The following is a 12,655-nucleotide window of genomic DNA, read 5'->3' as shown; positions in this document are numbered from 1 at the left end:
ACTGGCCTGCAGTTCTGACAACCTGTAGCTCACACTGAACACTCACTGTTACATTCATGGCTTACTGCTAACCTGACGTCTAGCCCACCTGCCTCTCCCGAGTGCAGATACATCATCTCTCTCTCCTCAGACACCACAAACACTACCCACACTCAACACTTCTGTAGAAGCTGCAATACACGCTACTGTTTCCTGATAGTGTTTACATTTCGCTTTGTTTTGTCCTGTATTGTGCCCACATGAGTGACATGGCATCTTTATGTATACCAGCTCTCTGCATTTGACTTATTTTGTCTCTGCGACTGGAGTGACTGGATCAATTTTTGGTTTTTATGTCATCAATCAAAAACCTCTTGAACTACTTGGATTAATGGTTTTCAAGGTAACTTGTATTGGCGCGTTACTTGCTAACAGTCATTAATCGTTTTTACAAGCAATGTTAGAGTCACAATAGTGATTGAAACACTAGATGTCAAATGTTACAGTTGCCACCATGTGCAGGAGCACTTGTTACAGCATATGGGGGATATGATGCATTTCATTAAACGTAATTCAACATCTAAAAACTGTGTACAAATGTGTCTTAAGTCCTTGTGTCAGCAGATGCACTAAATATATTCCAGCGACCCAAAATAAAACTCACACACTTCAGCACCGCTGTGAAAAAACTCCTAGGGGAAACACTAAACCTGCATATTTTTTCTATAATCATAAACACTCTCATTACAAATCTAAGAAAGTGAGTCATTTGGTAAACACGCCTTTGTATGTGGTTTGCAGTAAAATGTCTGGGTTATGATCCAGCTGACTGTCAATAAGTCTTTCCCTTTTGCAGGTTTGGGCTTAAGGACTTGTTGCTGTGAGAATAGTTTCAGGTTTAGATTAAGCCATCTGCGAAGAACCAAAAGTCCAGATTTGTGTCAAATCATCAACCCTCTAATGTGGATAACTCTTGTTATCCACATATGAACAACGGGGCCCTGAGCTGTTCCTGATGAAATGCTGGTTCCTATAACTTGGGATGGACTAAATACACAGAAAAAATGTGTGTGTAAAATGCACTTCACAAACTTCTGCTGAGGAGCTGCAGTCCCAGAGCAAACATTTTAACTATATCATCTCTCCAATGAAGCAGTGAAGCCAGATTCTGGGGTCCACTGTCAAGTACAAGGCAGATCTGTCCATCTGCTAGTTAGCAAGGAAACTGAGAGAAGATTAGGCTATCAGTGGCAGCCAACACGGCTGGAGGGCAGCTCAAATTATAGACAGGCCAAAAACACAAAGTCTCAAGAGCCCTCAGATGTTATCTGTGATAGCAAGTTTACTCTACCGCTCTTATTTTAGTTAAAAGTTTCTTATTATGATGTATAAAAAATAAGCACACAGCTTGGTCTTTACCCATAACCGGTCTTCATCTGAGCATCTCTAAAGTCTGAGCAGCAGCTCAGATGAGGCGGGGGAATACAAACATGTCTAATGCAAGCCAGATCAAAAGGCCAATTCGTCCAGATGTTTCAGATGAGCGGGAGAGTCTACCGACATACACAGGAAGCAGAGAAGGACCAACAACAGGAATGGTGGTATCCAGAGTAATCTAATAATCAGGTGTGAAAATTAACACCCGCCAAGCAGAAAAGGTGGTGAAATGTGTCTGTGGTGTAAGACTGGGCAATAGTTCAATGTTTTGTTTTCTGTTTTTTTTTATTCCCAGTGAAAACAGTGATATCACATGTTGTCTTCTACTTAATTAAATGACTAAATCAGGCGTGAACTGTTATCCGAAAACAAAGACTTTTGACATTACCCTCAACATTACCTCTGCAGTTTGGCACCATCAACGTCAAGTACGATTTCAGCACATAAATAGATGAGTAGATACATTAATAGATTCAGTGGCCTAATGTTCAATACCTGTCAGTGGTTGCCTGATCCAAACTTTGTATCTCTATTCAATCCAACTAAATTAAAGATATGTCTTTTAATCAAGCATACTGGCGTGTTCTCTGACTGTGCATTTAAACATCTGTTTCTCTACAGTCTCAATAGTTAACTAAAGAATTTCCTAATCTTTAAACACACATGGCATTGTTTGATATGCAGACGGGGTCACAGCAGATCTTAAAGATTGATCCAATTCATTTTATTTATTTTTCATAAGATGTTTGAAAAGTTTGCAGCTCTCTGGAAAATAGAGGAAAAAGTATGTCCTGCTCAAATTCACATGACAATTTAAACACTGTCTAATTGCTGCTGGGGTCGTGAGAATTTTGGGACCTAAAAGTGGGGGTCGCAAGCTAGTAACTTGTTGGGAAACACATGGGTAACTACTGTAGTCTGGTGCCAGCAGAGGACGCATATCAAAATGTGAAACATTCAAATATCGACTGAAATGAGTAAACCTGTGAATCTGGTTGCACCTGCTTCCCTGCACCACAAACAGTTAAGGTGACAGATGAAAGTGTGGTGTAGTAATTGTGCTGTATAGGAAGCAGCATGTTCGACTCTTAAAATAGGTTACGTGGTGGTGGTTAATTCGGCAGAAACGGGTATAGTTAAGGTCTGGTTTCTTTTTCTATAATCACTGTGGACAGTAAAAACAGTCCTTGGCAGCGGGGTTAGAGGCTTAACTTGCTCGCATTACAGCATGGGGTTAAAAAGTGAAAGCCGATCTGTGCATTACTATTGCAACTGAACACTGATGAATCAAAATACCTTCAACAGATCACTGCTGCACGTGCTCATCGAATCAAAGTTGGAGCTGGACTAACGTTACTCCTCACAACACTCTACCCATTTAAACTTAACAGTTTCTTCTTCTACACATCTCCAACCACGTGTACAAACCTCAGGAAGACAAGAGACGATTTGACCATTTAAGCCAACAGCAAATTAAGTCAGCGGTTTCCAGAAGTCAGTGCCTCCTGGGCCTGATTCCCTCCCAATGGGGATGCAGTGAAGAGGGCAAACAGAGGTTGAGCCAGGGTATCTGTCACCTGACTTGGCTTCTGTGTTCAGTGTGCTGCAGTTTGGAAAAGAAGTCAAAGACTGTAGCAACACCAGAAGCCTTATTTCAAAAACACCTTTCATTCACTCTCAAATTACGGAGTGCACCTGCGAGAACTGGATGGTGTTTTACTGAAGAATCAGTGCTGTGTTGCCCCGCGAGGGTTGAGAGCTTAGTGCGAACCGCTCCCAAATCATATGAAAGTACTAATGGAAGAGGACGACCATGGAGATGTGAAATAGTATTGACTGAGAATCATCCAAATCAGTGAAGCCACAGGAAAACTGGAAGCAGCCACTGGTAACTCTAACTCAATCCTCTGAAACAGAGTGCACAGATGTAGAACATAAATGTATGTCAAATTATAGAAATGTAAAAGCTTTTCTAGAGCCACAGGAATGTATCTGAGGGAAACAGGTCAGTCCCGGAACATTACGTATGGAACATTAAAGAATTTGTGTGCTGTAATGTAATAATTTTTAAAAACTCTTTTAAATTTTTAATCAAATCTGGAAACTTTAAAGCATTTTAGTGGCCTGTCAAAGCTCTGGCCATGTTCACTACTTTATTTAACACTTTATATCTTTATATCAGAAACGTTCACGCTCTCGCACCTGAACACCTCTCATTTGAATTTGTATCTCTTGCTTCAACCTTGCTAATGAAGCGAGCCAAAAACAGAGCTGCCTTTCAACTCTGCCCTTAGTGTGTCAGTTTGATTTGATGCCAATGCTTTGATCCAGAGTGTGAATCCTTCCTCCCCCGAAGTTGAAATGAAATCAGCTCCATTGGTAGGACCGGTGTCCAAGCGCCGCTTCAACAAGTTGAAAACGAGCTGGAAAAATGTTTCTGGCAAGCGTCGCTCACTTATTACCGAGTGACATTCAGATATCAAATAGACGGCGGCGGGAGCTGGCACACAACTTCGGTGCTGCTTATTACTCTGCTCTGAGTGGGCAGTGCTGACCAGAGAGACACATCGTGATCATCCTATTCACTCACATGGGAAAACTTGGTCAACGGACAGACTGTTCTGTATCAGAAAAGTCACAAGTTTGATCCCTGCAATGACGTATCCTTCAGTCTGACCTACTATTTTAATTCACTCGGGTAAAAAAAGCATCAAGAATCATCACTAGAGTTGACAACAAGTTGGGCTTCTCAAAAGGCCAGATACCAACTGAGCCAAATTACAATCTCATTTAATGTCACTTGATACTGCTTTCAAGATGTCTAATCATCAACTACAAATCACACATCTACAAGTTATTTCAGTTGCCAGTACAAAGTCGGAAAAATGCACACGCAGCTTAAAAATGCGCGGTTACAGATGGTCATTCAACTGGATAATCAAGATTAACACACGATATTAGTGAACATCCATCCAGCTTAAGTGTCCTTGAGCGAGACGCTGAATCTGAACCAGCTCCACTGAGCACCTAGTAACTGGCTCTAACCTCTGACCTCCCTGGATGAGGGCAAAATGAACAATTCCCTCCACGGTGATCACATTATTAGCCTACTTATGCAAAGGGAAAAAAAAGAACGCCTAATGCCTCTATCATACTCTGTCAGCAAAAAAGCAGCATGCGGGAGGCGAGGATAGTCTCTATCTATTTATTTATCAGCCCGAGTTGAGGCAAGACAAGTCGAGCTGCCTGCTGCCTCTGACATCCACTACACTGAACTGCCTCAGATAAACTCTACAAAGTAGCTCCAGCGGCGGTCGCGACACGAGTGTGATATTCAGCATGTCGGTTGACTCAGCTGCCAGGCCTCCTTTGCTCATCCACCTCCCAAAGATATTTCTTGCAGGTAATAATTACAGTGACTTGGCTGTCCTGAGTAACACAAGTGACATTTTCTGGAAAAAAATAACTGATTCTTAAAAAACTGTCATAATGTTAAAGGCTCCATAGAATTCTTTGCTTGGTCTTGTCATCTGCAGAACAGAGGAACTATAAACCACTTTGTGACAAAATAGACACATTAGTTTGCCTAACTGTGTCCTGCTATAAAGTATCATAGAGGCTCAACAAATCCAATCATCTGTTGACTTTCTGTTAAAGGTACTTCAGGCACTCTCAGGCCTGTTAGACAAAACAAAAACAGATTTCTGAATGTTAGTGTTTTCCTGAGCTATTGAGGATGAGTTCATACATAAATCAGACCACAAAAACTCTACAACTTTGCACTATCGCTACTTGCACTCAAGGAACACACCTTAACAACTGTATTGTCAGCCGCCTGAACTTCTGAGTTGACCATTACACCAAATTACATGATCTCCTGCTTTAGAGAAAGTGCTTTATAAAGTATTCCGTCATTTACACTAAATATGTGGCAAGGAAATAATGGTTTGTGGCCATTACGGTACTCAGAAAGACCTCGATGAACTTCAGCAGCACTGCAAGCAGGGGGTGTCTCTCCCCTGCAGCCAACGCTCATGTTTATCGGTGAACTGAGGAGCTACAAGTCTCATCCGATGTGTACAGTTGGTAATCAAATGAGCAGACAGCTTGCATCAAAAGGCAACTTAGTAAAAATGCACAGATAATGAGCCGCTGCTTATGATGTTAACCGGTGACCTGCCGTTGCCTGTAACATATCCATGAGAGGCTACAAGCGTTTCTCTGCTACATAGGCGTAATCCCCTGCAGGCAGGTGCTAGTGATGGGAACAATCTTTGCATGAGCAAGGGAGAGGAAAAAAAAACGGGGGTGTAGAGAAAGCAGTAACACCAAAACCACAAATGCCAGCTGTTGAGGAGAGCTGCGTTTCCACCAGACTCCCATCACCGGCAGCTGACTGTGTTGAGACTTGGGAGGCTGAATGTTACACACGTTACAGCACCCGGAGCCGCTCGATCATTAGTGTTGTATCAAACCCAAATGCCCTGTGGCTACACCATTTACACAAAGGAATAACCATCATTAGTGTCTGGCTTAGGGTCATTACAGACAAGATGCTCCTTAAAAGCAAACTATTTTCCAGACTTCAACTACAGCAGAGTCATCAGGCCAGGTATTTTTAAAAAGAGAGATCAGAGTGTTCTTTTCTTATGTGGATGAGGCAAGTGAGTTCATATCCACCATGTCATGACAAATGTACACAATATAGACCTTGCTTTGCGTGCCAAAATACAGCACCAGTGCTGCTTCCTAGTAAGAGTAGCGGGTGAGCCAGATCCTGCTGACTGCATCTTAACATTTGTAAACACTTCCCACATGCTACCTGAGAGGAAGAGAGCTGCATGGCCATGCTACTTACCGAAGGTAGTACTGTTTTAAAGCAAATGCAGCGTTGGAACAACTCCTTGGAAAGTTAAACTCTTCTCCAAGTTCAATCCATTGGTTTTTGTCAGAGACCTGGAAGGGGGGCAAATGAGTTCGTTAGGGAGATAAAGCACTTGCAGCAACAAAAAAGAGCGGTTACACTGCAACCATCTGGTCTGCTACAGGTTCCCCCAATGAGGCCATATCACAATCATTAATCAATAACTTTCTCAAACTGCTGGAAATATCTAAAAATGTTGAAAACTAACACAATAATCAAGCAGCACATTCGGTATAAAAGCGTTTAATTAGCTGCTAATGTTTGTAATGCGAGCATATTTACATTTGACACATCAGTGAGTACAACTGCCTGACTCCCTTTAGGATAGTATCGTTACAGTTGAGGCTAGTTAGCACTGTAGCTAACAAGCTAACTTGACTTTTACATTTTGGCGTTAAAACCTAACGAGGCTAAACTCCAGCCAACTGTCTCCGCCACTACACAAATGCTTTAGCTTGCGGTGACCCGTTTCATTTCCGAGTAGGTTTTGGTACCGTGTACTGTATTCACTACATGGGCCTGTGAGGCCTACATTTTGTGTTCAGCCATGAAGCCGAAGAAAGATGGCTAGGGCGAGAAAGAGAAATGAAGCTTCCCCTGGGTGAAAAACTACCGGTGGAAGCCCCGGCGAAACGCTATGTCCTAAGCGGTGTTTCCCGAGGCCGGGCTCCGTGCCGATAATCGATGTTAAACGTGCCCGCTAATTTTGAGTCGCTCCAACTGCACTCTGACTCCGAGCGGTTGGACTCTCAATTCAAACCACACAACAACACAAGCCACCACATTGCATAGAGATACATGGCAAACTAGCACAAGGCCAACACCGACCCACTAACGCTTTTGTAGTGGGTTACACTTGTCCCGGGGTACCCACACGGAGTTGTGGAATGGTCCACCGAGGAGTCCACAGACAGCAGAGTGTGAAGAAATCCACTTTTAGTTCCCACTCACCTTAGCAAATCCACCTAAAGAGACGACTCTGATATAGAGAGCATTCAGGTCCAGCTCTTTCCCACCCACGATAGGAATCTTCTTGAACGGCGATCTGAGGGGATAACACAAGAAATAAAGGCACATATGTTTAAATAACAGTTGTGGTTAACTCGCAGTCACATGCAATGCAGGTTTAAAGTTGCATTTCTTGGGAATAAAGACGCCCCAATCTCACCCTCTGCTTTGGTGAAATTGCCGCAGCTCGTCCAGGAAAGCCTGTCCTTTCCTTCGCTGATCTAGTAGATTTTTCCCCGTCGAATTTGCCATTGTTTTTGCATGCAAAAACGGTTAAACCCCACTTCAGTCGCTTCTTAAGACACCAAGGATCCCATACTCCGCCGGCGCTCAGTCATTCGCGAAGCTGAGTGTTTAAAAAGTTAAAGAAATAGCTGATAGCAAGAAGAGCGGCAGCTCGCTAATAAAGACTGATGCACACAGAAAGCAAGCCCGATTCAACCCCGGACTAAGTTCCAACGAACAGTCACAAATACGACCGATTTACCGGCGGATTAGAAACGCCATGGCAGAATGTGTAGAATTAATGCTTTTGGTCGCGGTTGTATTCGTTTGGAGTGGTTTGACAGTGTGTTACGGACGCAGCTCCGAGGCTATCGCACACACTGTAGAGCGGCAGAGGGATCCAGTTCTCAGACAAAAAGATGTGAAGGCCGCGGAGCCCGGCCTGCCATGCGTGCAGCGCCCTCTGCGGCCACAGGCGGCACTGCACCGTCCAGAGCAGAGCGGGTGCTGGAACAATAGAGACTGTTTTCTTTTTTAGGGACCGTCTGACAACTCGTTTCTCTGTTTGGAAAACGGGTCAGGAGGTACTTGGAAATGTCCCGTGGGGGGAGGGGATAACACTAATTAACATAGCTCCCTTGTTATCCAAACCAGGCGTGTAATAGAGGGCAACCCTACACTTTTATCGGTAAAAGACTATTTTTCCAGGCTGACATAAAGCCGTGGTACATTTATCACTAGCTTCAAAATGAGTGTCTTACCTTACCGATAGTAGGTGAATAAAGACAGGGTATTTCCACTGGGAAAGAAATAAAAATTACAGTCACCCTGCAACAATTTTATACAAATACCACAACAGTGTTTTTGAAATGCCAGGCAGGAAATTATATAGTCTTGTCTACTGACATTTTTAAATCCACTACTCTACAACAAAATAACGTAAATGCTCATTTTCTTTCCTTAAGAAAGAAAAATCTGTACTGCTGTGAATATACAAATAATTATTGTTTACTTGTGCTTTTTAATGCTAAATGTCTACAAGCTAATTTACTAAACTGCTCACTACTACACTGAATATATCTGGACATTCATGCACATCCATTTGCTGAACATATTTTTTCATGCATTGGTGCATATTACTCATACTTTCTTCAAAATGTAGTTATTAATAAAGACTTGAAATATTCTTTACATCTTTGTTTCTTATGCCATATTAAATAGTGCAACTTGGGTGGGAACTCTTAATTGAAAACATGACATGAATTGATTTTATACAATCAGTATAATTTAAGCTTGATTTGATTCAATTTGATATAAAGTGCCATTTATGCTGCTATCTTGCAACTTCTGGGAATTTCAGACAATACAACAATGTCAGTATAGAGTATGTAGTTCAATTACATACTGTGATCATTATCTGTTAAAGCATTTATTTACAATATTAGTTGTCCAATTTTTTGTGGTTCACGTATGGTCACTATATTGTTTATTTGTTGGCTTTTTCATGGTGCAATTTGTTGCAGGAAACTTGCAAACGTTACGGTAAGCCGCCCCTATCCCTTGCCGACCACTTCAAAACGACTTTTATCTCACGGGATGGTTGAAAATTACTCCTGATCCCTTCTCCCTGTAACTGCCAAGCGGATATCTTCTTGATGGGGTTACATTCAACCATTACACGTACCCCTTTGCTCAATGAAAAACCTGTCACAAAATGGCGGAGACGTACGTTAGCAGACCCCATTTTGAGGAATTGACACTGGATAGCGGAAAAGTGCGTGTCCTTGCGTGTGGTTTTCAAAACAGTGCTCTCTTTTTCGCAAACAAACTGCGGTACACCCGAGTTCACCTCACGCCTGTTTGGATTCCCCACCCGTCAACCGAATTCTGGGCTAACGAGTCGTCGTGCGCTAGCTTGTTAGCATAGCGAACGTTAGCTAACTTAGCAAAATTAACCACGGACTGGTTACGAGCAGTTTGTGTTAATCCAATTATCCGCTGCCATTTCACGTTAACAACCAATGTATCTAGTGTTTTGTGTTGTTACTGGTCACTATGAACAACGCTGTGTTGAAGAATTTGGTGAATTGTTTGAGCGCTAGCCGTGTCGGCGTCTTACATTAGCGTGTCACATTCCCGTCCCTCATTAACACTGCTAATAATGCTAAGTAGGTTACCTCTTCGGATGCCAGTCGCTCACTTGAGCTCTCAGAGCAAACATAATTCTGCAATTGTCTTCATCTAGCTATGAATAACGTTTAAAGCAGAGCAGTTTCATAACAAGATACCCGTCAAGCTAATTTCGGTTGCAATTATTTGCTTAAGGCGCGGTGGTGTTGAAGCTAACAGGCCGGTTAGCCGCCGTATGTGCGTACGTTACTAATGCTTTGCATTTATAGTAACCGTTATTTGATATGTTTTCAGTTCAGACAGTCCATACTGTTAATAATATTACTTTTTGATGAATAGGCTAGTGAAACGAATCGATTACCCTGCGTTCTCGTTCTCTGCTACATTCTATCGATGTATTAATGTATGTACAGTGTGTAGGTCGGATAATGGCTCAGCTAAAGGCGAATTCTTGTATTGCGGATTAGGGAGAGTTCACAAATATTACAGCAGAATATTGTCTAAAAGAAAAGGCATAACGAATGTTTAAATTACTGGTTCATATCACAATTAAATCAAAGTCATAGCTTCTTATTTACCTTAAGGGCTACTTACACATTTGCTACTCATACCTCTACACTAAATGATTATTAGTTAGACTTGAATTGCATTATTGGTTAAAAAAAATACATTTGCTTTAATCGAGTTGAGGTAAAGAAACAAAGGAAAACATGGCCCACTTATTCTGGTGCATAGAGGCATTTCCTATAACAGACACAAGGTGCATTCAGGATTATTAAATTATTTCAATGCTGCTATTCAGTTGCTCTTAAAATAGGACTTTACTATGTGGTTGTATGTGTCTGGAGGGTAAAGATTTTTATATACATTAAGTATTCAATGTATTAATTATTGATCGCACTGGCCATACAGGCCCCTAAATTTGGTGGCTAAAGTAAATTTTAAATGGCCCAAATGTAAACTTGTGTAAAAAAAATAAATAAAGCTTACAGAAAAGGCAATTGAAGGCATCTTAACACTGCCTTCCTTTACTGTGACACTTTAATAAACAAAAAGACATCAACAGAAAAAATATCTATGTTTGTAAACATATGGAATATTAGGGTTGGACACTAATATTTTTAGCACTGGCCTCACAGGCCACCAAGCTCCTAATGTGCAGGCCACAGAGTAGATTTTTGTGGCCATGGGCTATCATGTCAAGGTTAATATCAAACCTTACAAGTAGTAGTTGAAATGAACAATTACAAATCTTCAGTGGATGAATCACATTTGCATTTTTTACCTTATGGCATCCAAGACTACATATACACTATATTTAATTCATTTTCCAAGGATTTTCTGCTTGGATTGACTGTGTAATATCAATGTGATACATGAATGATGTTGCCCACAGCAAAACCCTCTGCTCCATGACGATGGGTTGAGTACAATGAAGATGCTGTATATCAGGCATAATGTAGTTATGCCCTAGGGCACAAACATGTAAATGTCGTTAGTAATAAAATCCCCGTATGACATGTCAAGGTTTTGATCAATGCACTTATCCTCAAAATAACTTTATGTTGAATTAATTTGACAGTTATTGAATTATATTATGACCAAATGCCATGAAAGTACAAATTAATAGAGATGTGAGCTTAAAATTTGGAAACAAAAAGCAGCTTGAACATCAGTCCTATCCTTGACATATTTGCAGCCACCCATTTAAACTGCATTTGAAAAAGTGATGAATGGTGTGCAGTGAGTGTGAATGTGCACTTGAGAGCTGCACGGTCAGTTATGCCATCACACAGAGGCCCTCATCTGATGTGACAGCCAGGTCTCTCATGGCATATGGCGCAAATGGGGCCAGTAAGCCCAAGCTGCCTCCAAGCACCCAGACAAAAGATCCCAGTGGGACGCTAACTGCATGTAACGTCCTTACACCTCCCCACTCCCTGCGGCTTCCCGGCTTTCTAGCCTGAGGTTTTATGTTTCTGAAGCAGTAAGCTGGTGTGAAGTCATTTGGTGGAAAATGGCTCCATCTTCTGGCAGTCAGGCGTCACCTCTAAATGATGGGATGGCTTCACCTCATTGCGTTAAGAACATATTGTACTTGGAGAGATCAGTTGAGAGATTTTAAACTGAATACAGTCACAGTTGGAGCAAGATGCATGCTGGGAGATGAGGGGAGGGCAGTAGGTAAGATTGAGTGATCCTAATACAGCCGGAAGTTATGCAGCCTAGTACACTTGGCACTGTAATTTAAAAAGTTTTTTGTGCACTTGACCTTTTTTGTATTTTTAAGTCAGCACAATATTGTGCCAAATATCGTTGTGGATTAAATATTAATACATACAATAAATTAAATACATTTTGCTGCATATTAAATCTGTATTTAATGCTTATTTTTACAGTATGAACCAATGGGCTAGTGCTACATATCCCAACATTTGTAAACTAGCTTGTAATTCCTATCCCAAGATAGGCATTTATACAAACACACAACACTCAGTCAGAAAATAAATACAAAACAGCACCAAACACAAACAGTGGGTCAATAAAATCACCATAAAACTTAATGATAGTGTATTTTTAATAATGTTTCTTCATAAATATTATACTAGGAGCTGAATGATCAAAATTGCAACTGCATTAAACCCGGTCACAATAAAAGGCCACTCTCAAATGTGCAGTTTGATCACACAACACAATGCTACAAGATGTCGCAAGTTTTGAGGGAGCGTGTCATTGGCATGCTGACTGCAGGAATGTCCACCAGAGCCGTTGCTTTGTGAACTCAATGTACATTTTACTACCATAAGCCATCTCCAGTGTAGTTTCATTTTAATTTGTATCACATTGATATTTGCTGTATTGATCAAATTAATTTGTGGATGTCCCAAAAATTCTTGCGACTCAACAGGTTCTAATCATTGGACCAAAAGAAAAGCATTTTCAATTTAAAAG

The 12,655-nt window shown here is 41.3% G+C and overlaps 1 protein-coding gene across 2 annotated transcripts in view; it reads right to left on the bottom strand.

Moving 5' to 3' along the window:
• Positions 1-8,053, bottom strand: part of arid2 (AT rich interactive domain 2 (ARID, RFX-like)) — a 42,365-nt gene extending 34,312 nt beyond the window's left edge. Inside the window, exons 1-3 of one of the 2 annotated variants that reach the window (XM_050036172.1) lie at positions 7,509-8,053; positions 7,292-7,385; positions 6,275-6,372 (exon numbers count right to left, since the gene is read on the bottom strand). In XM_050036172.1, coding sequence (XP_049892129.1) covers positions 6,275-6,372; positions 7,292-7,385; positions 7,509-7,600 — 284 coding nt within the window. In that variant the 5' untranslated portion in view covers positions 7,601-8,053. The remainder of the gene's footprint in view (positions 1-6,274; positions 6,373-7,291; positions 7,386-7,508) is intronic. The other variant, XM_050036171.1, reaches the window with a different exon arrangement.
• Positions 8,054-12,655: the final 4,602 nt, after the last annotated feature.

Source organism: Epinephelus moara, chromosome 23, assembly GCF_006386435.1.
Source record: "Epinephelus moara isolate mb chromosome 23, YSFRI_EMoa_1.0, whole genome shotgun sequence".
Lineage (NCBI taxonomy): Eukaryota > Metazoa > Chordata > Actinopteri > Perciformes > Serranidae > Epinephelus > Epinephelus moara.
The sequence above is the reverse complement of the archived record's forward strand: the minus strand, read 5'-3'. Positions and strand labels throughout refer to the sequence as shown.